This window comes from Crinia signifera, chromosome 11, assembly GCF_055691185.1.
Source record: "Crinia signifera chromosome 11, ASM5569118v1, whole genome shotgun sequence".
NCBI classification, from domain to species: domain Eukaryota; kingdom Metazoa; phylum Chordata; class Amphibia; order Anura; family Myobatrachidae; genus Crinia; species Crinia signifera.
Window position 1 is genome coordinate 85,940,123 of NC_139227.1, and position 27,923 is coordinate 85,968,045.

At 45.1% G+C, this 27,923-nt stretch overlaps 1 protein-coding gene across 1 annotated transcript in view; it reads right to left on the reverse strand.

Moving 5' to 3' along the window:
• The window catches only part of LOC146046280 (hemocytin-like), a 137,924-nt gene that overhangs the window by 43,413 nt on the left and 66,588 nt on the right, over positions 1–27,923 (reverse strand). Inside the window, exons 11-14 of the mRNA XM_083165532.1 lie at positions 24,198–24,293; positions 20,729–20,769; positions 4,042–4,170; positions 973–1,071 (exon numbers count right to left, since the gene is read on the reverse strand). Coding sequence (XP_083021658.1) covers positions 973–1,071; positions 4,042–4,170; positions 20,729–20,769; positions 24,198–24,293 — 365 coding nt within the window. The remainder of the gene's footprint in view (positions 1–972; positions 1,072–4,041; positions 4,171–20,728; positions 20,770–24,197; positions 24,294–27,923) is intronic.

Genomic DNA, 27,923 nt, shown 5'->3' on the forward strand with positions numbered 1-27,923 from the left:
GCCAGGTTTTTTAAACTTTAGGAAGCTATGTTCCCATCCAGACTAAATAGTTACTTATTAAATGTTTTTCGAACATCTTCCTGACAATAATCCATCAACAAAGCCGGATTAAGGGCCGAATGGGCCGTTATTGGAATTGTTCAAGGGCCTAAAAGCTCTGTATTTAAGGCTTGCCAATAAAATCAAAACCCAAATGAAATCTGGCCATTTCAGAACAGACATGTTTAGGCTTTTTTGAGCGGACTCTAACACAGCATATTCAGCACAAATGTGGTTTGACCAATACAAACCTGGGAAAATATATTCAAAGATGTTTTAGCTAATCTTAAATACAAAAATGTTACTGCAATTTTAATTTTTTTTGTCCCATTATGGAAAATTGGTTTCCGAAATATTTGATAAAAGAAAAATTGAGCATTTTTGAGTTATGGACCTCTGTAGTAGGGATGAACACTAATGGATATCAATGGTCGATGTTTACTGAGCATTGATGGTTTAATTGAGATGGTAGGGTTTTTACCATTCAATGGGGACCTTCCAATGTTTGCCACCTATGGTGCTGCAATGGTCGACTGTATAAAAAATATGCTGAAAGCTACATAGTCTATGGCTGCAGCCTTCTGCCCACTCCAGGACCTGCCACCAATCCTTGTCCCATATACAGGCCCTGCCTCAAGTCCCATCCCCTGCCACCGTAGCTGCAGGTCTATTGCGTATGCGCAAGGAATTTTTTAGTTTCAAGTGCCAATCATTTAGCCATTTGTTTCTATTTAATACTTTTGATGTGTTGGTAACTTACCATCACAATAATAGTTTTGATGGGGGAAGCACAGCACAAAATTTCTTGTGTACTGTTATGCTCCTACAACCTTGGTTTTCAAGAAGAGGTATTTCAAAAAGAATGACAGAACTTAAATTCTATTATTAATTCAGTAGAAAAATAAGAATTTGCAGTAAGTACTGGAAAGGTACCATTATAAATATTTCCATTCCATTCAGGTAGGTAATGTAGCATCCTTTTTTAATGCAGTGTCCACAGCACTCTCCTGGATATTTTGTATATTCCTCACCCTAGAGAAAAAAAAGCAATGTTAAGGTAAGAAAACCATGACTATTAGATTAGTTTCAACCAGTGGTATATTTATAATGTGTGCAGTGTGTGCAGTGCACATGGGCCCCTGAGTCCCAGGGGGCCCACTCTGCACACGCTACACCGATTATTTAAATATTTACCCTCTGGCATCCAGCGGCGGAGTTAGCAGTGCTGCAGAAATCGCTAGAATAAGGGCCGTTCTGCCATATTTACAGTGATCTGTGCATTCATAGTAATGCTCAGACCCTACTACTGTGCACTACTCCACACAGGCTTCCTCCTCTCTTGAAAAGACCCATGATTTAAACTTATTTTAAAATTTATTAACCTCTTCGGTTAACACGCGGCACCTCTTCATGCTTCAGGAGCGGGCTCTCCGGAGAAATTTCCGGGCATGCTACTGATTGGTCGTTATGCGCCAGTGGTGCCTCCAGCTGTGCACCAATGGCACACACACACATCCCTTGCTTCACTCCCCCTCCCACCGTCGCATACCTGCCCCACCCCGATGCATACCTCCCCGGCGATCGTACACTGGATCCCCGGGGCTCCCCTTCAGCTGCCCCCCCCCGCTGATGCCAGGCCCCGCCACCCTGCTCCCCATCGGTGTTTGTGTGTTTGGGCACCTGAACACATGAGCACCCGAACATCCAAGTATGCCCAACACCCGACCCCGAGCCCCGGGGGAACAGAGGCTCAACTTCAGTTTGAGTGGTATTTCTGGTGTTTGTCCTGCCCCAGGAAAACCTAATGTTTAAGGTTTTAAAGCCCAAACAAACAGTGGGTGATTAAATCAGGGCAGATTAATAATAACTCAGTGCCCTAATCACTAAGAAGACCCAATCTTCCCTTTTCTTGAGCACATGGTCAGATTATAAGAGTTAGGAAAGGGGTGGTCAACCTGGGACATCCACACACTGTCTACAGATTCGGCCACTGGAACTGCTATTATTGACATAAAACTGTATAAAACTGAGTATAGCATTTACTGTAGCTGCTGCTTTTTATCCTCTTCAGCAGCTCAGAGTTTCTTAGAAGCTTCACTACACAGTCTTGTGGAATAATGATGTCAAATCCCACCAGATATTGTCCCAGAACTGTAGCCACTATTTGCAGAAGGAGCTGACTGACTGAGGTGTCATTTTACTCAGTCAGTTCCGACGTCAGTGGTGCCAGACTTGTCTTACTCTTAGTCTGGTTCTCCCCGTGGTGCAGAAACCTCCCCGACCTGATTGTTTGCCCAAAGACTTTAACATGGCCATGACTGATCATCATGAACAATACACTAGTACAGCGGTTCCCAAACTTTTTTCTCTTCCATACCTCTTGATTAGGCTTTTCATTTATGAGAACCCCCTCCTCTTAACTTGAAATATCCACAGAACTTATGAGTGGAGTGAGCGGTACTCGTGAACTTATGCTAAGGAGTAGCGGAGGAGGAGTAGTGTGTGGTTAGGAATTGGGTTCCCGTGTGTCTGGCCGCTGGCTGTGTACTTTCTCCGGGGTTCCCGCTTACACCTGTCGGATTAATGCCGCTGCTTCCTCCAGATGAACACTGATGTCTAAAGGCAGTGCTGGTAGCTACCAGTGGATTGCTTCTTGGGCAAAAGCAAAAGCACAAGGAGATGCTGATGACAGAACCGGAAGTAATGCGTCATGTTTCATCTCCCCAGCAACCGGAGACTTCTTCCACCATCGGAAGACTTCTTCCTCTTCTCCCACCATTATTTAAAATACCACCAAACAACAGCATCACAAAAACATGGCATTCAATAAAGTAATGTAAAATACATATTTGCTTCTTTTCTCTGGTTATTAACTTGTTATATAAAGTACCAAAAACATGCAAAATAATTTTAGACATTATTATTCAATGCTGTCAGAACACTACACTCAGGCAGTGGCGTAACTACTGTAAGGCAGCCCCAGCAGCCGCTTGGGGGAGCAAGCCGCAGCGGGGTCTGTGTGGGTGCCGGCACCTGCTCGACGCACTGACATGCTGCTGCCTGCCGCTGCCCACTGACTGAGCACTGGAGGCGAGTCAGCTACAGTGCGGGTGCGGCCATGGCAGAGATGACAAATCCCCCCACACTGATTCAATTGACTGTACACAGAGCCGGCTATTGGCTACTTTGTACAGGATGGGCAGGTGGATGGGCATACTAGGGCGGCCTGGGATGCGTCAGAGCCAAAGGAAGCAGCAGTGTCTGCTGGTCTCTCTTATCCTATCCTGCTTCAGCTTCTCCGTTATGCCTGTGCACACGCTGGGGAAACATGCTGGAGAGGAGCCAGGGGGGGGGGGGGCTGATACAGAGATGCAAACATACATACTTTATGAATTTGCAGGCACAATTTTGCTTATTGTATAATTGAGAAAATATGTTTATGATTGGTACTGTACATAGAAATGCCCGCATCACATCAGCCACAAACTTCAGGCGCATCACATCAGCCACTTACATACAAGAGGGGAAACCTCTGACAGACATTGGTAGGCAATCAAAATTCATAGAGTCTATGCTGTCTCAGATGGTGTGGCTGCCAAGGGCTCACTTTGGCGTGATCAAAAAATGGTCCCATCACATTTGGATTTTTATAGCCACCCCCCAATACTTCCCTGAAATGACGAACACCTGACCCCTCTGTGCTTGCGTTATTGCGTTAATCACTTTACAGCTGACCCCTCTGTGCTTGCGTTATTGCGTTAATCACTTTACAACTGACCCCTCTGTGCTTGCGTTATTGCTAAACAATTGCCGGGATCTGCGGAGCAAGGCTTCATAGCATGAAGAGTGGAAAACATGGTTATTGGGACCATGGTGCGCTTACTTGCTGGAGTATTACTGAAGTACATGGAGCCATGCCTATTACATTACATTGTTATTGGCTGTACTTTAACTTGTATTCAAACATTTATAACTTAAGAATAACTTAAGAATTCCACTCACCTGGGCACATGTTGCATTGCAGGTAATTGGATAACATGCAACTACATTCTGCATAGTTACGTTATTATATGTAGATGTGCATGTACATTCATTGCAGCTTCCAGGAGGTGAAGGTATTATGGAGCCAGGCTACAGAGATAAAGTGGAAAAAAGGACAATAAAAAATGTGCTGTAAACTCCACTACACATGCTGGTAGGGTATACACATGCTGTGGGGTATACACATGCTGTGGGGTATATACATGCTGGTAGGGTATACACATGCTGTGGGGTATACACATGCTGTGGGGTATCAGATAAAAGTGTGGGTATTGACTGTCTGCGCAAATGAAGCAGCCTGTATTCAAATTGAGATGAGGGTACCACCTAGTATCCCTATAATGTGATCATGAACAAAAAGAAAATATCTCAATCGTAAGAATATGGGCGCTTAAGTAAGTAAGCGCCCATATTCTTACGATTGAGATATTTTCTTTTTGTTCATGCTGTGGGGTATATACATGCTGTAGGGTATACACATGCTGGTAGGGTATACACATGCTGTGGGGTATACACATGCTGTGGGGTATATACATGCTGGTAGGGTATATACATGCTGTGGGGTATACACATGCTGGTAGGGTATACACATGTTGTAGGGTATACACATGCTGGTAGGGTATACACATGCTGGTAGGGTATACACATGCTGGTAGGGTATACACATGCTGTGGGGTATACACATGCTGTAGGGTATACACATGCTGTAGGGTATACACATGCTGGTAGGGTATATACATGCTGTGGGGTATACACATGCTGGTAGGGTATATACATGCTGTGGGGTATACACATGCTGTAGGGTATACACATGCTGTGGGGTATACACATGCTGGTAGGGTTTACACATGCTATAAGGTATACACATGCTGGTAGGGTATACACATGCTGTAGGGTATACACATGCTGGTAGGGTAAACACATGCTATAGGGTATACACATGCTGGTAGGGTATACACATGCTATAGGGTATACACATGCTGGTAGGGTATACACATGCTTGTAGGGTATACACATGCTGTGGGGTATACACATGCTGTGGGGTATACACATGCTGGTAGGGTATACACATGCTGTGGGGTATACATATGCTGGTAGGGTATACACATGCTGTGGGGTATACACATGCTGTGGGGTATACACATGCTGTGGGGTATCAGATAAAAGTGTGGGTATTGACTGTCTGCGCAAATGAAGCAGCCTGTATTCAAATTGAGATGAGGGTACCACCTAGTATCCCTATAATGTGATCATGAACAAAAAGAAAATATCTCAATCGTAAGAATATGGGCGCTTAAGTAAGTAAGCGCCCATATTCTTACGATTGAGATATTTTCTTTTTGTTCATGCTGTGGGGTATATACATGCTGTAGGGTATACACATGCTGGTAGGGTATACACATGCTGTGGGGTATACACATGCTGTGGGGTATATACATGCTGGTAGGGTATATACATGCTGTGGGGTATACACATGCTGGTAGGGTATACACATGTTGTAGGGTATACACATGCTGGTAGGGTATACACATGCTGGTAGGGTATACACATGCTGGTAGGGTATACACATGCTGTGGGGTATACACATGCTGTAGGGTATACACATGCTGTAGGGTATACACATGCTGGTAGGGTATATACATGCTGTGGGGTATACACATGCTGGTAGGGTATATACATGCTGTGGGGTATACACATGCTGTAGGGTATACACATGCTGTGGGGTATACACATGCTGGTAGGGTTTACACATGCTATAAGGTATACACATGCTGGTAGGGTATACACATGCTGTAGGGTATACACATGCTGGTAGGGTAAACACATGCTATAGGGTATACACATGCTGGTAGGGTATACACATGCTATAGGGTATACACATGCTGGTAGGGTATACACATGCTTGTAGGGTATACACATGCTGTGGGGTATACACATGCTGTGGGGTATACACATGCTGGTAGGGTATACACATGCTGTGGGGTATACATATGCTGGTAGGGTATACACATGCTGTGGGGTATACACATGCTGTGGGGTATACACATGCTGTGGGGTATCAGATAAAAGTGTGGGTATTGACTGTCTGCGCAAATGAAGCAGCCTGTATTCAAATTGAGATGAGGGTACCACCTAGTATCCCTATAATGTGATCATGAACAAAAAGAAAATATCTCAATCGTAAGAATATGGGCGCTTAAGTAAGTAAGCGCCCATATTCTTACGATTGAGATATTTTCTTTTTGTTCATGCTGTGGGGTATATACATGCTGTAGGGTATACACATGCTGGTAGGGTATACACATGCTGTGGGGTATACACATGCTGTGGGGTATATACATGCTGGTAGGGTATATACATGCTGTGGGGTATACACATGCTGGTAGGGTATACACATGTTGTAGGGTATACACATGCTGGTAGGGTATACACATGCTGGTAGGGTATACACATGCTGGTAGGGTATACACATGCTGTGGGGTATACACATGCTGTAGGGTATACACATGCTGTAGGGTATACACATGCTGGTAGGGTATATACATGCTGTGGGGTATACACATGCTGGTAGGGTATATACATGATGTGGGGTATACACATGCTGTAGGGTATACACATGCTGTGGGGTATACACATGCTGGTAGGGTTTACACATGCTATAAGGTATACACATGCTGGTAGGGTATACACATGCTGTAGGGTATACACATGCTGGTAGGGTAAACACATGCTATAGGGTATACACATGCTGGTAGGGTATACACATGCTATAGGGTATACACATGCTGGTAGGGTATACACATGCTTGTAGGGTATACACATGCTGTGGGGTATACACATGCTGTGGGGTATACACATGCTGGTAGGGTATACACATGCTGTGGGGTATACATATGCTGGTAGGGTATACACATGCTGTGGGGTATACACATGCTGGTAGGGTATACACATCCTGGTAGGGTATACACCTGCTGTGGGGTATTTTATAATTACTTATGATCTTTTAATGTATAGTTCTGCTGAGAGGCAGATACCCCCAAAACATACTGTATAGGCTTTCCTCAAAAATTCTGATCTTGGGACCCTGGACCCCTTTGTTTTAGCATTTCCCCTGACCTTCTCTCCATTGTTACAGTAAAATAAAATGTTTCATTAATTGTGCATTTCTGCCTTTTCCAAATAACCTGTTTTCTTAGTTAATTAATTTCAGTGTCGGTTATAAAAAGAGCCTTTGTGCCTACCTCCCAACTTTTCTCGGGCCTTCCCATTTTTGGGGGGATGGTCCTGCCCAGGGCCGTCAGTGTCCTGCACTGGGGGTCAGTTGGGCGTTCGCCCTGCTCGGCGCTGCAGAGAGGGGAATAGACGCCATTCGCATGCATAAAGCATCTATTCAGTGAGGCAGAAGGGCTGGGGACATGGCCAGCAGCATACACAGTGCTGGCCATGCCTCTGTAGTGAAGGAAATGGAGGCGTTGCCTGCACATGCAGCATCCCTGATAGGCCACGCTCCTGTGTCCTATACAACGCCTCATTTTTGTGCTACACCGTGCGAGCATCTCGATCTTGAAAAAATAAATGTTGGGAGTCATGGTTTGTGTAAGAACTTCTTTACTCCCAGGACTATGTTCAAGACCACAAAGGTGACCCCAATTGATTTTGCGGTCAGCCTGAATTGCCAGTTACATTTTTAACATGTGCGTCTATGGAGAAGTGCACAGCCTATGAGGCAAGGTGCTATCCTGGAGCTCACTCCTCATAGGCTGAGGGAAGTCCCAATGACTGACATCACTGGGATTTCCCGCATTCTTAGGGAGGAGTTGCTTTTTGTAAACAGGGGACCCCAGTTTTTTGATCCCTTGTATTTCTGCAACCAGCAACGACTGAAAGCTCATTGGGGGGGGGGACCCCATGCAGCTTTTTTTATTATTAATTTCTTATTTCTAACTTTTACACATAAAAGCATCTGACTGATCGGTGGTTACTTCAGCAAAATACGTATGTAAAATGTGGTATATTTTCCATTTATAATTTAAGATAAATTCAGTGATGAATTCGGCAGTACTAATGATAGCTGGTCAGATAGAACTCTATGGCTATATACTGGCTATATACTGCCAAATCCTATTGATGGTGTACTCCTTATTCAAGCGTTTGCCATACATAAAATCAGCCGAAATCAGCGCTCAGTAAATTAACCGATCAGCGGGTCATGGCAATAATTAAGATCAAATGGGTACAAATGACTGCATTCATACCCGTTCCATCTTAGTAAATGTCCCCCTATGACAATTTAGCATTATGGACCTTCATGAGTACCTTCTATCTATCAGGAGATCAAGAGATTCCCCCCTCTCTGACAACTGCTGTCACCAGGTATGTTGAACTTGCACCTGTCTCCGTAAAAATGACCTTATCAAAATAAGCAGGATGTGGCTGACAACAAAGAGTGGCACAACTATTTTAGTTACGCCACCACTCTCTCACACCATGCTTAGATAAACAAGAAGACCCCATGTTTGCCACATTAAAAGAGGCTTACTATGATATTTCTTGAGAGACATTTCTTCAAGTATTCCTTTTGCATTAATGATCTACCTTTCCAAATCCTCCTCTTTATGGGGGTTATTCTGGTTCACTCCTTCTGGCAAATTCCTTCTTAGATGGACAAAACCATGTGCACTGCAGGGGGGCAGATGTAACATATATTGCAGTGTAAAATTGTACTTGCAGTGTAAAAGTGTAAAAATAAAGCAGTCAGTATTTTCCCTGCACAGAAACAAAATAACTCACCCAAACCTGATTCTCTCTGCACATTTTACATCTACCCCACCTGCAGTGCTCATGGTTTTGTCCATCTAAGAAGGAATTTGCCAGAAGGAGTAAACCCCCTATGATACAGTCAGCCTAGAATCTTTGTGTAATTTGATACCTAGGAGGTTGTTAGCATATATTTGGACAAAAATATAAACCTGCCTAACAACATTGAGGTCACCTCTGTCGAACAGGTTTGGGTTCATGTCTGGTATGCAGGGCACTCCCAAATCAATCCAGCCAAAAAAAACAGAGAATCACAAATAAAATTAAGTAGTAAAGTGTTACAGAGTCTACTGTTTAGGTTTTGTGCAATCAAGTACAGTATTAATATTAAGGGGGTGTTTCAAAAGAAAAATATATGAAAATATACATACATAAAAAACAGAGACAAAAAGTGTGATTCTACTGTATGTGTTAAGTAGTGATGCCCTGAAAAGGTCCAGCTAGACAAGCTTAGGGGGGCCGGCACCCAAACATTTATTTTGCAACAGACTGGAAAATAAATACACCAACTGAAAGCCACAGATATCAGATGAGCCCCACAGATGCAACAGAGAGTGGAACCTTCGGCCAACGTAGCTAATATACTTTTTCAGAATCATTTACATGTTTTTCCATAATCTGTTACTTCTGTAGATTATTTATCTGTGGTTTACAGGGGGCTGGAAGTGATTAACTAGGTTTTGGGTAAGTTTTTGTGATGACAACCACTGCATATATTCATATAATTAGGCTGCAGGAAGAAAAAAGAAGGTACTTGTGAGTTATCCGGGCGTCCGATTTTGAAATCGGGTCGGATCGGGACATCGCATCGCATCGCATGCGACCATCGGATGCGATGCGATGCGATGCGATGACCCGATTTTTCCATAGGAATCAATGTTAAAATGGACTGAGTCCATTTTAACATGGAATTCAATGGGAAAAAGGGTCCTTTTCATACCCCTACTATCCAAGTGGGCATGGAGTTGGATATAAACCTGTGGCGAGCGTAGCGAGCCACCGAGCCCGAAGCGTGGCGAGCGTAGCGAGCCCCGCGAGGGGACACGGAATACCGTCCCCTCGCGGGGCTCGCTTCGCTCGCCACGCTTCGGGCTCGGTGGCTCGCTACGCTCGCCACAGGTTTATATCCAACTCCATGCCCACTTGGATAGTAGGGGTATGAAAAGGACCCCTTTTTCCATAGGAATCATTTTAACATTGATTCCTATAGAAAAATCGGGTCATCGCATCCGATGGTCGCATGCGATGCGATGCGATGCGATATCGCATCGCATCTGATTGTATGCCTTAACTTAAGGCATACAATCAAAAAATCGGACGCCCGGATAACTCACAAGTACCAAAAAGAATTTAGTCTACTATATAGCATTATACAGTGGTGTGATTTGGGCAGATTCCATCCGATTCCCAGGGATCGGGCCAAAAAATCAGGTGAAATCTGCCAAAATCGCATGTGCTTGACATCTTATCCGATCAAATGTGAGGTCCCGTCCGCATTGGATTGGGATAATGATCATATGTGCAGTCGTCAGTGCATATCACGGGCGTCCTTTTACATACTATAAATTGTATGTAAAAATGGCACACTAAGGGCCTTATTCTGGTTTGAGCGGCCGGGCCGTACGCGTACGTCCCGGGGTTTTTCATGATCTGCGCATGTGCAGATACGCTAATGCGCCGGCGCGAACACTCCACAACGCTTACGGCTGGGCCTCTCAACGTGCGAAAAAACCTGTACGCGAGGGTACGGGTAATGGGGCGGCATAGGGGCGTGTTGATGGGAGCGGCCGAAATAATGAGGGAAAATGGGCGTAAATATGGGCGTACACGGGGGTGTGCACAAAAAATGAGCGGTGCTACTACCGCACGATCGACTAAGGCACCGTTCATTTCGGACACCAAACAGGCGGCCGCCAACCGCCAGCTCAAACCACCCCTACAGATACCGCATGCCAGCGTGCGCCTGAGTTGGCTAATTAACGCTGATTACTACTCAAACACATACACCTGAATGTAATAAGCAATGCTGCAGTCTATTAAGTCCAAACCATGATTTCACTGCCTGCAAGCCACACATACAGCACGCAAACACATTGGAAGCTTATGTTTCTATACTTCTCCACATTTAAAGGTTTGTTTAATTTAAGGTAAGAATCTTTTTATACGCTAAGGTAGGTATTTGCTAAACAGTTAGACACATTCACTACGTGCTTTCATAGACTTTACGCAGTAGCACACTCAATCTACACAAGTCGACATGTGTCAACGTGTTCACTCTAATACTAACATAGGTTTTGTATTTAGGATACAATAACATAAACCACATCTAACACCTACAAAGGATGTTTCAGCAATGTTTGAAGCCCATGACCACTATTTTCCACACAATCTTTGTATAGTACCCAAAATAATGACCTGTACCACTATCTCATCTGCTATGATTTGGATTTGACTACACTCTGGATGTAAGATGCCACCAATCACATTATTGCACTCTCATCTCTCTAACAAAGGATTCCTACATCTGCTTATGACACTGTCAAATCATATATATTTAAACAGTTATGCATGTTTGTTCACAAGCTAATTTATCATGTTTGGCCCATTCACACATCTTTTTTTAGGGAGGACACATATGCATTCCTACACAAATGTACCTTTTCACCCTTGTTTGTCTGCCTCACCCACTTCATGAGGAAAGCATTGTTCTGGACCTGCTTTTACCTACTACTGTAGGAGCTACCTCACCTGCACACAAACTGCTTTCTCACCTATTAAGTTGCTCTGCACATGTGCTGACACAAACTAATTAGCAGGGAAAAGTTGGATAGGAACATGGGAATGGCCATGGAGAGGGTTACACATGGGAAACTTCGACCACACTTCAACAAATGTTCAAAAATACCCTGGTCAGTAAGTACACATAAATCTAGTATTTGTTTCACACAAGAAATGACACATACCACAATTTTGATTTAATTTGTAAAATAAATTTATTTGCTGTTCAGCATCACAGCTTGACACTTTAATGTGAGAAATCAAATAAACAAATAAAATAGACACACAAATAATAAAACAGCCAGAACAAGAGGTTGCATATCTCCAAACATGTGTTACCCTGCAAATGCAATGGTGAAAGAAATGGGGACACCAGAATACGTACTGCAACAACCAGGGTGAATACTAAGCAAGATACACACCACCAAAAAAAAATATCCTGCATTTGTAGAGGTCAAAATACGAACTTTCATGCCCATGGCACGCAAATGGATCGATGGCCAACTCAGGAAGCGGATGTCCAGTGCAATTTAAACCTTTGGGCTCCAACCACAGAGGAAGTGAACCAGGTCTCATTTGGGCCCTTTTTTGCCCCTTTTAGATGGGGCCTTGGGGACAGGGGCCTTTGGCTCAGCTGGCTTTCGGCGTCTTCCCCTAGTCGACACAGGAGGGTCAGCCGAGGTGGAAGGTTGGGGAGCAGCTTGGGGTGGGGCAGCAGATGGGGGATTGTCCCTTAGGGACCTGGCGGTGGACAGCTGCTCCGCAAGAAGTTCATTCTGGCGGCTGAGGTGTTAGCCAATGCTTAGCATGCCAGCCGCCAGAGTTTCATTAATGCGGTTCAAGGCCTCAACCTGCAGCTGGTTTGTGGCCTTCCACTCCGCCAGAAAATCCGCCACCTGCTGCTGACGGATCGCAGCATCCACCCCTTGCTGCTCGATCCTGTCCAGCGTCACCAACAGGCTCTCATTCCATGTCTCCTGTGGCTGGGGCTGGGGGCGACGTCTTGGTGGAGGCTGGACCACTTGCTCCACCTGTGGCTCTGCAGAGGAAGATGCTGCCGGTACATCCTGACTTTCTGCTTCTGCTAGGATAAGAATTGAAAACAATGTCACCATCACATACGCAATAAAAAATATCTTTCTAAATACAATGCATTACTGTGACTTACCATCAAAAGCAGCATCAAAGACCTCCGCCGGGAGCTCACTGTCCATATTGGAGATCCCCCTGATCTCCCCCACATCGATCACGTCACAGGAGTCCAGCTCCAGGGGGGTATACTCCAAATGGTCAGGCATAGGACCTCTCCCGGTGGACATGCTGTGGTTGTACCGGTCAGTCATCTTCCTCTTCAGTGCACTTTTGAAGTCAGTCCACCTACAAGTTTAAAAATACAAATATCACCATGAGATATGTGCACCACTGTGCTACGTGTAGGGTTACCACCTAGTCCCTTTAATTCCGGACACATGTTACTTACACAGGTTCTGTGGCAGTTTAAAATTAGGTGAAGTGGAGTCTTGAAGTCAGCCAGCCACAGAACCTGTGTAATTAATATGTGTCCGGAATTAAAGGGACTATGTGGTACCCCTAGCTACGTGACATTTCCTAGTGTGGGTGATCTTATGTTTTTTTGCCATATGTGTCCCACACACACATTCATGTCTCAATTAGGAGGCATTTCAGTGTCTCATCTCATTCATTAGGCCACTAAATGCACATACATACATCACTATGCAGAAATGACATCATCCATGGCCAAATTAGGCACCTCCACCTGGTGTGAAACTACACATTCCACCATAGCTTGACAATGTGGTTATTATGGAGTAATTTAACTATGGAATGGCATACTGGGATGTGTAGTTTCTCACCAGCTACATGTGCACAGTTTGCTCATTCTTGTTTCAGTAGCATCATATGGAACATGTTACAACAACTCTTTCAAAAACACACTTTCTCTTGTCCCATCACATACTTCACATGAGCAGAACTGTGCCCATAACCTCACATCACACCAATGGTGCATGTTTCATATATCAATGTGGGTTATTAGACATGGTTGTGTTCACATGTGACATTGAAGTGTAGCACTATCTACAAACACACCTTTCTATTAGTCTCAAAACATACATGTAACATATGTACACACATATGACATTATCAGGGGGACAAAGACCAGGGCAATTTTTCAGCAGTCTCCAGCAGGAACTGAGGCCCTTATTCTAGTTCACTCTTTCTGCCCAAATATTTCTTTGATGGACAAAACCATGTGCACTGCAGGTGAGGCAGGTGTAAAACCCCACCCAAATCTGATTATCTCTGCACAAGTAACACCTGCCTCACCTGCAGTGCACATGGTTTTGTCCATCTAAGAAATATTTGGCCAGAAAGAGTGAACTAGAATAAGGGCCTCAGTTCCTGCTGGAGACTGCTGATAAATTGCCCTGACAAACACACTAACCTTTTCTTCACCGCGTCCCAAGTTCTGACCACTGGTGACACCTGGTTCACTTCCTCTGTGATCTTGTCCCAAAGGTTTCTCCTTGCACTGGCACCCGGCTTCCTGGTTGCCAATTCAATCCATTTGCGTGCCCTGGGCACTAGAATTCGCATTTCGGCCTCTACAAATGCAGGGTTTCTCTTTCTGGTGGTGGTATCCTGCTCAGTCATCACCCTAGATGTTGCAGCACGTTTTCTGGTGGCCCCAGTTCTCTCACCATGCACCTGCTGGGTCACACCTGTTTGGAGAGATGCAACCTCTTGTTCTGGCTGGTTGCTTGGCCCTTGTGGAGCTGGTGGAGGTTCACCAGGGCCTGTTACTGAGGGGCCCGCTTGATCTTGCAGGCGACTCCTCTCTTGGGCCCTCCTTCTCCGCTCCTGTTCCCTCTTGTTCAGTGCATCAAGCAGGGATTGTGCTGTAGCTCTCTGCAGAGCGTCCTCAGCTGCAGAATCGTCTGAGTCAGACATGTTTGCAGCAATTGTGGGCTGCATCTGACTGAATATTTATATGTTAATCTCCCGCCATGAACAAGGGGGCGTATATTTTTTCCCGCAATGAAGATGCAAATTTACGCCGATATTTCCCGCCGATAATTCCCGCTTAAATTACGCAGGTCTCAACGCACCTGATCAATCACCTGTATATGCACATACACAGGTTGTGGAGTATTGTGGGCTACATCGTGAAATGTGTGCACCTGTCATTCCAATGATGAGTGTTGTCAGCTAGTATCTGTTGGAGTTCGTGTATGCCTTGTGAGTCACATTTCAAAACATCACGTTACAATGCTTTCCTTACATATGTAATGTGTAGGAAATTGTCATACAGCAACATGTCGCATTGTGGCCCTTTAAGCAGCGTAGTTATGACTAGAGGGTTGCGTGTATTATTTTCCGCACACTGTAAATACAGTACTCCTCTCCATGCATATCGGTGTATCGTGCCCCCTTTAAGCAGCGTAGTTATAAGTAGAGGCTTGCGTGTATTATTTTCCGCACACTGTAAATACAGTACTTCTCTTCATTGAATGCATGCTGTTGGTTGTGGTGTGTGTATATCGGAACGGTCCGCGTAAGTTTCTATTCGCATCCAGTTTGTCAATGTAAGAGGGATTAATAAAGTTAATACCAAACAAACAATTTTTTCGACCAATCAGCAAGCACCAAAAGTGATATATGTACCTGCAATTAATAACTGCGCCATTGCCACTATGACTTGTCCTCGAGCTAGGCCCTTTTCCACCTCAGAGCTTTTGGCCCTGGTAGAAGTTATGGACCGTCACCTGGGGCCCAGGGGCCCATATGTCAGTAATGCGGACAAGCGGCGAGCGTATACTGCTGCCCGCCGCCTGATCTTCTCGACGACCGGCGTTCGCAGAAGCCTGGCGCAGGTTGAGCGGCGCTGGTCAGACCTGCGCAGGCGGCAGCCAGTGTTCCTCAGCAGCCTTCGCCGCCATATTGCCCGATGTAAGTTTTGATTACTAGTATGTCACCGTTTTTTAGCAATGTTTTGTGTATTTTTTATAAATATGTTCCTGAGTATGGGGGTGTATATGGGGGTGTATATGGGTGTATATGGGGGGTATATGGGTGTATATGGGGGGTATATGGGTGTATATGGGGGTGTATATGGGTGTATATGGGGGGTATATGGGTGTATATGGGTGTATATGGGTGTATATGGGTGTATATGGGTGTATATGGGGGTGTATATGGGTGTATATGGGGGTGTATATGGGTGTATATGGGGGTGTATATGGGTGTATATGGGGGGTATATGGGTGTATATGGGTGTATATGGGGGTGTATATGGGTGTATATGGGGGTGTATATGGGTGTATATGGGTGTATATGGGGGTGTATATGGGTGTATATGGGGGGTATATGGGTGTATAGGGGGTGTATAGGGGGGGGTTTAAGTAGTTGATCAGTTTTTGGGTGTAGGATATCAAATAGTTTGCATGATAAATGTCTGAAATATCACAGCAATGATAATTTTGAAGGTTATGAGCATGACTAATGTGAATTTTTCTTTCCCCCTTTTTTATGAAACCCAATCTTCGATTTCTATGCCATCAACATGAACATTTCAGCACGGGCAAGGGCACGCATGGAAGCCCGGGAGCAGGCAGCCCGGGACCAGGCAGCCCGGGACCAGGCAGCCCTGGAGGAGGAAGAGGAGGAGGAGGAAGAAGAGGAGGAGGAAGAGGAGAAGGAGGAAGAAGAGGAGGAGGAAGAGGAGGAGGAGGAGGAGAAGAAAGAGGAGGAGGAAGAGGAGGAGGAGGAAGAAGAGGAGGAGGAAGAGGAGGAGGAGGAGGAGAAGAAAGAGGAGGAGGAAGAGGAGGAGGAGGAAGAAGAGGAGGAGGAAGAAGAGGAGGAGGAAGAAGAGGAGACACTGGGTGCAGTTTGGACCCATACAATTTCCCCATCCCCTTCCCCCTCCACAACCCCCACCCCCTCCACAACCCCCACCCCCTCCACAACCCCCTCCCCAACCCACACCCCCTCCCCAACACTGGAGACACTGGGTGCAGTTTGGACCCACACAATTTCCCCATCCCCTTCCCCCTCCACAACCCCCACCACCTCCACAACCCCCACCCCCTCCACAACCCCCATCCCCCCCCCCTCCCCACCCCATTTCCTACCCCCCTACACCTCTCCACCACCCACCCCCAAACCTCTCCACTCCCCACTCACACCCACTACCTCGGTCCAAACTCCAGGACCATCCCCCTTGCTCCTGACCCCCCCAACCACTGCACAGCCAACCAGCGGCAACCAGGATGGCTCAAGTAGCCGTAAGTAAATAATGTGTCTAATGTTGACCTACACATTTCTACACATAAACAATCACAACAACCACATATGTGTATCCAACATCAACATTAGTTGCAACATATCACTGCAGGCCGACCATGAGGTGTGTCCTGTCCTTCTCCAGGAACAAGGCTCCCCTTGGTGGTTTTTTTGAGTGTGGCCATGCCTCACCCCTTGAATAATTGACATAACAGTACATCCAATGAATTATCCGACATTAGTGGTATGGTAGTTATGTGGCTCCAGGTGTTGGGTAACTCCAGTTCCCAGCATGATGTGCAACACAGGGCCGGATTATAATGGAGGCGCAAGGGGTCAGTGCCCCTGGGCCCCCCTCTAGCTAGGGGCCCCCTGTGGTTGTCATGTATTTTTTAAAAATAAAATGTTTAAGTTATGTTTTTTTTTTTTTTTAGCTAAATGTTTTGTGCATGGGTGGGGTAGTGCTGCAGCTTCACCTATCTGCCAATGTGACAATGATTTATGGTGCTGAGCATCGGGAGCCAAGGCACACTGATTGCACAAGTGTGCAGTGCATTTCTGGGAGTTGACTAAGTCCCATGACACTTTGCACCAGAGGACAGAGGCTGAGAAGTTTGTGCTGAGCTCTGATTGGTGGAGCTCATTACATGCTTCTCAGGTCCATGGAGAACAGCAGCAGCAGCTTAGTCATAGGAGGGTTTTTAATCAGAGGCAGCACTAGGACTGTGAGGTCTCCTCCAGAGTAAGGGGCAGAGGGACAAACACAGGCTTTTCATGTGGTGTGTGTGTATATATATATATATATATATATATATATATATATATATATATATATATCCCCTGCAGGTAACCATTGACCAAGTTTATTCTGCCTTTACTCTGTGTTTTGACAGTATAATATTCGCACATGCAGTGTGCGGCCAGTAATGACAAGTGCAAGGGGGCCCCCCGCTCTAAAGTACCCCGGGCCCCCCAAAGGCTTAATCTGCCACTGGTGCAACTTAAATGTAGAGATTGTTTTGGTAATAGTGTGTGAGGCCATGCGGATGCATGCTTTACAAACATAGCTGTAGGCCTATAATTTGTACAGCAATGTCCTAAATTTAAAATACTAAGGAGTGCTTAAGCCACAACAATGTCATAACCCTTAAATAGCACAGGCTAATTGTGAGGTTAGAGGAGAGTCCCCCAAAACCAAAGTACCAATTGGGATACAGCATACATTCATTGATGAAGGAGTAATTGAATTAATGTTATTTACTATGTACAGTATGTGTGTGTTAACATATTTTTTTTTAGTACTGTGTTTACAGCAGACCCATCTTCAATGTAGTTTCTAAATGTATGTGGCCTTCACACATAACTCTGAACTTTTTATTATGTACAAATACAACAAACATTTGTGTATGTTATATATTAATTTTTTGTTTTATCCCTTCATTACAGACACTGAACAGCACCAGGAGGAGGTGGCAGTCCTCATGCGGGAGATCATGATCACCCTCCTGTACCTCCAGCTCATTTTTGGCCTTCTGGAGGCCCGCCTTTAATTTTTTTTTTTATCCCCCCCCCTTATTATTTTTGTAGAAAATAAAAGTTTCATGACAGTTCGAAATTGCCTGTGTTTTTACTAATAAATATGTTAGAGGGCTTGTAAGGGTAGGTACATACAGATGTGTACTGTAAGTTATACTTGCAATTTGAGGTGAGGGTTAATGATTGATGTGTGAATGTGTGTGTTTTTGAGTAAAATAACACATAGTGAAAATGCATGAATGTTTAATGTTGTTCGATTAAAACATCACACATAACATCAGGGTAGGTATACATGTTACACATTTTGGACAAAGTAATTACGGACATAATTTAGTACATATACAGAAACACCAACATAACTTGATGTAAAAGTAACAGCAATATGGGGACACATAGATAGTGATTAAAATGCCACATTAGAACATAACAAATATACATGTAATGTGGGTTCAAATGTAGTTTTATTAGGTCTTTATTAAGGTAGACAATTGAGTTAATAGAAAACAATAATTGAATAACAAATAGATTAATTAATCAATTGTCAGATTAGTAGTTGAGAGGCAAGATTTGCAGGTCCATATATGTGAAGGGTATGCCAGCGTGCACGGACGTACGCTCACTCTCACGAGCGGTGACAAAAGCTGAGTTTTCCATTGAAAACAATAGGGACCCGTCCGTGCAAGCTGGCGTACGCTCAGATCTCCGCAAGAAGTCGTTGGGAAGACGGACGAGAGACGTCCGTAAACGGCGCCGTACGCTTAGTTGTACGCCAGTTGTCGGAGTGTAAGGGCTGGGCCGTCCACGTACGTTGCCGTACGCTCATCTGTACGCCACTCCCCTTCTACGGTATTTCTGCCCGTACGTAAGCGGCTGATTTGTGGGTGGACCTAACCCTAACGGCCGCGTACGGCTAGCGTGCGGTAATGGCGAACGTACGCACGTTTGGCCGCTCCGATCAGAATAATGCCCTAAGTGCCGAATTGGATGTCAGCACTCCCGAGCAGCTTCCGGGGAAGTTCAAGGGTAATCTGGTCTGACTGGGACCAGTGTATAGGGGCCTTTAGGTATACAAAGAGTAGCATACATTATTTCAGTGCACTTTACCATGTCTGTGTTTCTGCATGTGTGTTAAGTGTTACTTGCTGTATGGTTTTATTGATTTCTGTAGTCAATTTTATCATTACTTCTCATTCTTCCAGTAGCAATAGATGTTCCAGTATCATTACCCCCAGCCTACCTTGGGTAATATATCACTAGTTGCACTACTCCCAACTCCATGTGTCCGTATGAAACTATTGTATTATTATTATTATTATTATTATTATTATTATTATTATCCCTCAGGGGTATAATAAATACCTCCCATACACACCAGGGGTATTGTTTAACCGCCTAATGTAGAGCATATCAGGGCACGCCTCAGAGGGGACTGCTCAATCGCCCTGCTACAGCTTGGTTTTACATGATTGCCGACTTAACATTAGGAGCATTCCTGCACAAAGCCTTACACACCCAGCTTCTCAAATGCTACTACATATAGCCATGGCCGGCTCTACCATTGGGCAGCTTGCCTAGGGCCCCGGTATCTGGGGGGGCGCCACCAAGTCTGCACATCAAAAAATCAAGGATGTCTATGAGGGTCCTTTTTGCACTTAATGCAGGTGGCTGCTGCAGAACTTCTAAGACCTCACCTCCATACTTTCCCCTGAGGCATACTTCCCTACATTGCTGCCTCCTCCTCCTTGTACTCTGTTGTAGGTGGCAAATGGGAGGTTGCAGAGGTCCTCCAGGGAAAGCAGTGGACTTGCTCACCTTCCCGGGGGGGCTGGGAGGACCACATGATTTTTTTTTTATTTTTTTTTTGGGGGGGGGGGGGTTAAATTGAAGTTTTGCCTAGGGCGCTGAGAAGCCTTGCACCGGCCCTGCATATAGCCCTTAGCTCAATCTGGCGATTCAACATTATTCTGCACAATTGGAAATGAAGATTTTCCACACTGAGGTTACCCCCGACATAAGATCTGTTGCTTCTATTATTTAGGGAGATGGTGAAAGTTAATTGAAATCAGTTTTGAATATTCCTGTTAATAGAATTCATACACTAAGTACTTCATCACATGCGCTACAATGTGCTATACAGCAATTAAATGCTCTGTTAGTATACAGATTTCAGACTAAACTTCTTATGACAATCTTTCTACTGTATTTACAGACTTACCACATATCCTGTGTTATTAATCATGCACACTTGATTTGGAACTGTGAAAAAACAAAAGACACTGGTGAGTCATGTCACTACCTACTGTCATTCATACCTCAATTGTCAGGACCCTGATTTTCTAAATTAGCTCTGCAGTGCCTTGGTTTTACCAGAGGTGCTGCTCTTCTGGAATTAGGACATTTACACTATACATCGAGATGGGTACGAATGCATCCATTTGATTCTATTTGTGGCTGGCACCCACCGGTCCGCAAATGTACAAAGAGCCAAGTTTCCATTTTTAAGAAAGGCAAGCTCAGACGAATTTGGCATTATGAACGAATAGATCATTGATAGAACTTGGCCACAAATGGCCATAGAGTTCTATCAGATTGTCTGATTTACAATCATTGGTACTCTTTACCTAGAAGGGCGCCCATCGCGGGCATCGCATGCACTAAAAAATCGCATGCGATGCGACTGACGCGATGACCGCGATTTCCCATAGGGAACAATGTTAAATGTCCCAATTGACCCGATTTTCCTGTTCAATGTCCCATTTGACCCGATTTTGCATAGGGAACAATGTTAAATGGCCCACATAGGCCAAATAGGCACCCTGAAGTGTGAAATGGCCCCCACAATTGTTAACGCCACCCCACGATCAACGTCAACCCGAAGCGTGGCGAGCGCAGCGAGCCCGCGAGGGGCGGCGGTACGCGTCCTACGACCTTTTCATACCCCCACTATCCACGTCGGCGTGGAGTTGAGAATAGAAAGTGTGGCGAGCGCAGCGAGCCACCGAACCCGAAGCGTGGCGAGCGGACGCGGACACCTTCACAGGTATACGCGTCCCCTCGCGGGCTTCACAGCTGTCCGCGTCCCCTTGCGGGGCTCGCTGCGCTTGCCACACTTTCTATTCTCAACTCCACGCCGACGTGGATAGTGGGGGTATGAAAAGGTCGTAGGACGCATACCACCACCCCTCGCAGGCTCGCTGCGCTCGCACACGCTTCGGGTTGACGTTGATCGTGGGGTGGCGTTAACAATTGGGGGGGCCATTTCACACTTCAGTGTGCCTATTTGGCCTCTGTGGGCCATTTAACATTGTTTCCTATGGAAAACCGGGTCAATTGGGACATTGAACAGGAAAATCGGGTCAATTGGGACATTTAACATTGTTCCCTATGGGAAATCGCGGTCATGCGATGCGACCGACGCAATTTTTTTTTCCTAACGATGCCCACGATCAAAATCGTGTGCGCCCTTCTAGGTAAAGAGTACCCAATCATTTGTATGGCCGACCTCAGTATGTGATCCATTGCCTTTGTTTGGTGTTTTACTTATTTATTTAAGAAAACATTAAAAATAATACTTGCACTATGGACCACCCATTCTTATTGTTCACCTGCATTTTGCTTAGTTCTAGCAAAATGCAGAAAAAATATTGGTACTTGTTTCCTAGCACGGCCACACCAAAATTGCGTCGATTGCATCGCATGCGATTTGGTCGCATGCGATGCGATCGACGCGACCGACCCGATTTTTTGATTGAATCAAATTTGAATATGGTCCCTGGGACCCGATTTTACATTGGATTCAATGTAAAATATTCCCTAGACCCCCAAAATTTACAACGTAAACCCCACCCCACGATAGACGCCAACCCGAAGCGTGGCGAGCGCAGCGAGCCCGCGAGGGGCGGCAGTGCGCGTCCTCCGACCTTTTCATTCCCCTACTATCCACGTCGGCGTGGAGTTGAGAATATATAGAGTGGCGAGCGCAGAGTGCCACCGAGCCCGAAGCGTGGCGAGCGCAGCGAGCCCCGCGTGGGGACGCGTATAACTTCACAGGTATACGCGTCCCCTCGCGGGGCTCGCTGCGCTCATATTCTCAACTCCACGCCGACGTGGATAGTAGGGGAATGAAAAGGTCGGAGGACGCGCACCGCCGCCCCTCGCGGGCTCGCTGCGCTCGCTACGCTTTGGGTTGGCGTCTATCGTGGGGTGACGATGGGGCCATATATAATGTGAAATGGGTCATATTGTCCCATTTCACATTTTTCACATTTTTTTCAATGTGAGATGGACTTAATCAAGTCCATCTCATCTTGTGCCATTATAATGGCACAATACTGACGCGATGCTCACGATTTCAATGTTAAAAAATATTTTAACATTGAAGCCTATGGCAAAATCGGGGGCATCGCGTCGGTCCCATCGGGACCAATGTTAATGGTCCCGACCGACGCGATGCCCCCGATTTTTTACCTTTGCCGGCAAAATGGACCTGATTTCCGTGCTAGGAAACAAGTACCAAAATATTTTTTAATGTTTTCAGATTTGCTGTTCACCATTAGGGATACATATGGATGACCACCAGTGGGGATGGCGGCGGTTCAGATTACCAAACGCCTGCATCCCAATGGGGGAATCCGGACAGGGGTCATGTAAGTATATTTACATTCCCAGCCTCCTCCCAACCCTAACATTCCCTGCAGCTAAATCTAAACCCCTGAACCACAACCTAACCCTTCTAAATGCCTAACCTTAACCCTCCATCCCTACAGCCTTAACTCAAATTAACCCACCTCCTCGCCCTCAACCACAGACTAAACCTAGTGCTTAAACCTAAACCTCCCCTAATGCTAACCTCCATACTTATGTTAGACATCCCGGCAGCCAGGATTCCTGGAATCCTCATCAATGCTGCTTTTAATGCATCTGTGTTGTGACTGACAGCATGCTGACCGCCAAGATGGGAAACACAACCCTACCATGCTTGAGAAAGTTGGCACATGTACAGTACAAACCAGTTCAAGCAGTCTATATTTTGGAGGTCAGCTGCATTAATTGACTCATTAAAGTTGCAGTCAGTGTAAACATAACCTTCTAAATAATGATATAACAAATGCTACACAGTGAATGAGCTATGAATTGAAAAATGATAGTCCATGTCGTACAGACTTTAGGATAGAGTACAAATGAAGCTTAAAAGAGATCCTCAGCAATGATAATTGACTTTCTTGTTATATGCATACTTGCATAAATCTGATGGCACTCCCGTCCACCTGGAAAAGTGGCTAAGTATCCCTGGAAAGTGGTTAAGTATCCAGCATCTTGTCCGCAACCTCTACTGACCCGCACACCCTATCATTTACGGTGTGCAGAATTGATTCCCCGACCCACCCAAGTATTTTTGTATTCTTATAATTTCAGCATGTTGTTTTTTTTTATAAAATTGATTAATTAATAAATAAATTAATCAGTTGAACCATATATTTTGTAATACTGTATGACTATAATAGAAAAAAATATTTACACAAGCCCCATATAAGGATGTATTGGTGACACAATGGACAACAAACACAAACAATAACCTTTACTTTACATACAAAAGGTGTTTGCAAAATCAGGAATTTGTACTGTTATTAAAAACTCATTCATTAGTCCAGATAATTCCCATAGATAACATTATGGAAACTTACCACAGGTTACATTGAGACAGCAACCAACAAAGGAGTACACTGGGGTTAAACCACTGGCACAATTATTTGGTGCACTGCATGATTGTGGATTGCAAACTGCATATAGTAAAGATATAAACTGATTAGTGATATTATATAAATATACACAACATTTTTATAATAAAATATTTGTTGGCTCACTGTTTAATAAAAGCGGTCAATGGCGCATAATGGGCATGATTCAGATATAGTTGGAGTTGCTATTGCTGCTGACTACATGGAAGTTACAGCGAGAACTCGAATAACATAAGGCAGTCGGAGATGCCTGCATTAGTGATCAGAGCTGCATCCTAGGATGCATCATCAGCCTCGGACGTTACCCATGGGGTCGCGCAAGTTGGCTTCCTCAGATCCAACAAAGAGGCCACTAAGCGTCTGATTCTGGTTCACTCACAAAAGCAAATTCTCTCTCTAATGGACAAAACCATTTGCACTGCACGTGTCACATTATCATTTATGTGGGAGACATCTTGGATGACATAAAATGCAAGAGTTATGGCATGTACAGGTGGTGCGATCCATCAGCCAGTGATATTGATATTGATCAGCCACCATGTCCCGGTGGGTTGCTGACATTGTCTAGCAGGGAAGGTTGCGTGGGGGGGGGGGGGGGGGCATGCTGCAATAAGCAGCAATGCCCTCGCTCTGACATAGTAGATACAGATTGTTCTGCACAGTCTATTTCTACTTTAGATATCAAAGCCACGCATTGGGATTGAATTGAATATGTGCTAACACGGTGGGATTTGCACCATCTTGCTATCACTTTTGACTATATAGTCAAAATTGCACTGTGTGTACACAGCATGATGATGCCACACATGGTGAGATGTGTGCTAGGAGCGACTTGAGCTATACAGTGTGTGCTATACAATTTGAACTTTGTGAAATAGATGGTATTTGGACTACACTAAAATATATCATTTAAATAGTGGACCTACAGTCGCATCCCATCTAATTCAAGCGACAGAGCCTCCATGCTGAGCGATACTGCTCAGCACAGATCGCTCAGCACACAGCGATGTGTGCTGAGTGATCTGGCACAGCCAGTGTTCTCTAGTGAGAGAACACTGGCAAAGACTAGATTTATCATACTTGCCTACTTTTGATTTCACCTCTCCAGGAGAAGCCCGGAGAGGCAACATGTCAGGGGGGCGGGAGAAAGTCTGACATCATTTGGCCCTGGAAAACACAGTGCTTCGCGGGCCGCAGAGAGGGGGCGGGGCTTAAATGACGCAAAAGGCAGCAATCGCGTCATTTTAGCCCCGCCCCCTCTCCACGAACCTACGATTTCAGGTAATTAAACCATCGGACAAGGGGGGATCAGGGGCAATTAGCAGAATGCGGGAGACTTGCCCACCTTCCTGGGGGGTCGGGAGAAGGACCTGATTTCCGGGAGGCTCCCGGCCATTCCGGGAGGGTAGGCAAGCCTGAATTTATACTGCACGCACTATAAATCTAGTCCAGAGATTTTATTGCATGGGATTGTGCATCACTATTGCTGGGGTGCCTACACATGGAGCTATCCATGTTTAATTTCTAAGCAATCTAGTCTGACCCCTTACACATACTGTAGCGCTACAGCCACCCCGTGTATTTGCTACATTAGACCTACAGTATTGTACATGCGGGCCCCCTTGATATCAACTTCTACTGTACAGAACCGACAGGAACCTTATTGAAGCTGTAAAATGAGATCATAGCAGCATGCTCATTTAAAACAGGAGACAGAGGCAGAACTCTGGGAGGCATTGGAGTCATCTGCCGCCGGGCTCCTGCTCCCAAGGGGGCACCTCTCCTCCTCATGCAAGTATAAATCAGTTATTTAAAAGCCAACAATATTGCTTCTGTGGCTAAGTTCTGAGAAATATATATTTTATATAAGGTTTTATTGTGTTGTGTGTGTGTGTGTGTGTGGGCACCAATATATATCTTGCCTCTGGGCATCTGGAACGAACTTACGCCACTGACAGGAGACAGATTGTTTGCTGTTAATTTCCACACAAAATAGCATGTTTCTGCTCAAGGAAAAGGCCGTATTATCTGGGGAGATGGAGCAGAGTTGGAGCGATGAGAGAACCTAAGAGATCTTTACCTAAGAGATTGTCTCCATGTTAAAACACTTAGGGGCAGATTTATTAAGCTTGGAGGAGAGATAAACTGGAGATAAAGCGGAGAAAAGGTAAAAGGAGATAAAGCACCAGCCAATCAGCTCCCAACTGTCTTTTTCAAACACAGCTGATTGGCTGGTGCTTTATCTCCTTTTACCTTTTCTCCGCTTTATCTCCAGTTTATCTCTTCTCCAAGCTTAATAAATCTGCCCCTTAATGCATTGCTGATGTTCACAGAACTGAGGGGGTAGATGTATGAAGCAGTGGTAAGGGAGGAGAAGTGATAAAGTGCCTGGTACTTTATCGCCGGCCAATCAGCTCCTGTCTTGTAAGTTACAGGCTGGGTTTAAAAAGGGACAGATATGAGCTGATTGGCCGGTGATAAAGTACCAGGCACTTTATCACTTCCCCTACCTTATCACTGCTTCATACTGTACATCTACCCCTGAATTATATTTTGCTCTATTCATGTAAATATGCAAAGTTTAGGTTTTGGTTATCACTTTGAATTTTTCTTGTAGAGTTTTTTTGTATTTTTGTATAATTATTGTACACTTACATCTTTCCTGACACTACACGGGTGCCCATGTTGCTGTAAGGAACTTCTCCATGGTAACCCACACAATGAATAGCACTATACAGTGCTTTTCTCTGCTCAATGCGTAGACCCCTGTTTTGCTACAAGATGTGTGTGAAAATCCAAAAAGACTCATATTTGTATTTCCCTTCTCACCATCAAAGCTTTGACAAGAGTTTTACTATTGTGGTAACAAATCAACTCCTTCTTGCATGGGTAAAGTCTTCATAGGTGTTTTAGTAAATTGTTGATGAACTATCTGCCTATTATTATTATTATTATTATTATTATAATTTTATTTATAAGGCGCAACATGTGTTTCGCAGCGCCGTACAAAGGAATAGTACAGGGAGACAACACTTGGCATAACATTGAATAAATAACAAAAATAGAGTACAAATAAAGAGCGCCACAGTTCAATACACATTACAGCTTAAATATAAGTAGTGAGGACTCAATCAACATACTATAAGAGGCTTGAGGCCAATGATGGAGATGAGTATGCGGACGAAGATGCTCACTGAGTGTTTGAGTATAGGAGAGCTGTGAGTTAAATGTGAAGAGAAGAGGGCTTTGACAACAGGAGGGAAGAGGGCCCTGCTCGGAGGAGCTTACAATTTAGTATCTTACAGATGGAGCGGGAGACATCTTTGCAGGGGATGGCGGAAGAGTCGCCATCCGCCATCCCCCGCCAGCCGCCGGGGTCCCCCTGGGTCCCCGCAGCCTCACCGACGGTCGCCCAGGGTCCTCGCCGCCTTGCCGCACCCCCCCTCTTACCCTGTCCGTCTCCCTGAAGCAGAGATGGACAGGGTTTCCGTCCCCCCGACAACGGGAAACTGGGACGCATGTGCGTGTGAGACGCACGCACGTCCCAGTCTCTATGAACGGCGCTCGCCAGTGCAAGGGATCTGTGAGGGCACACCAAAGATGTCTTCCGCTCCATCTGTATGTCTGAAACTGCAAACCCAGTTTGTGGGACAATATACCATCCAGTTTCGA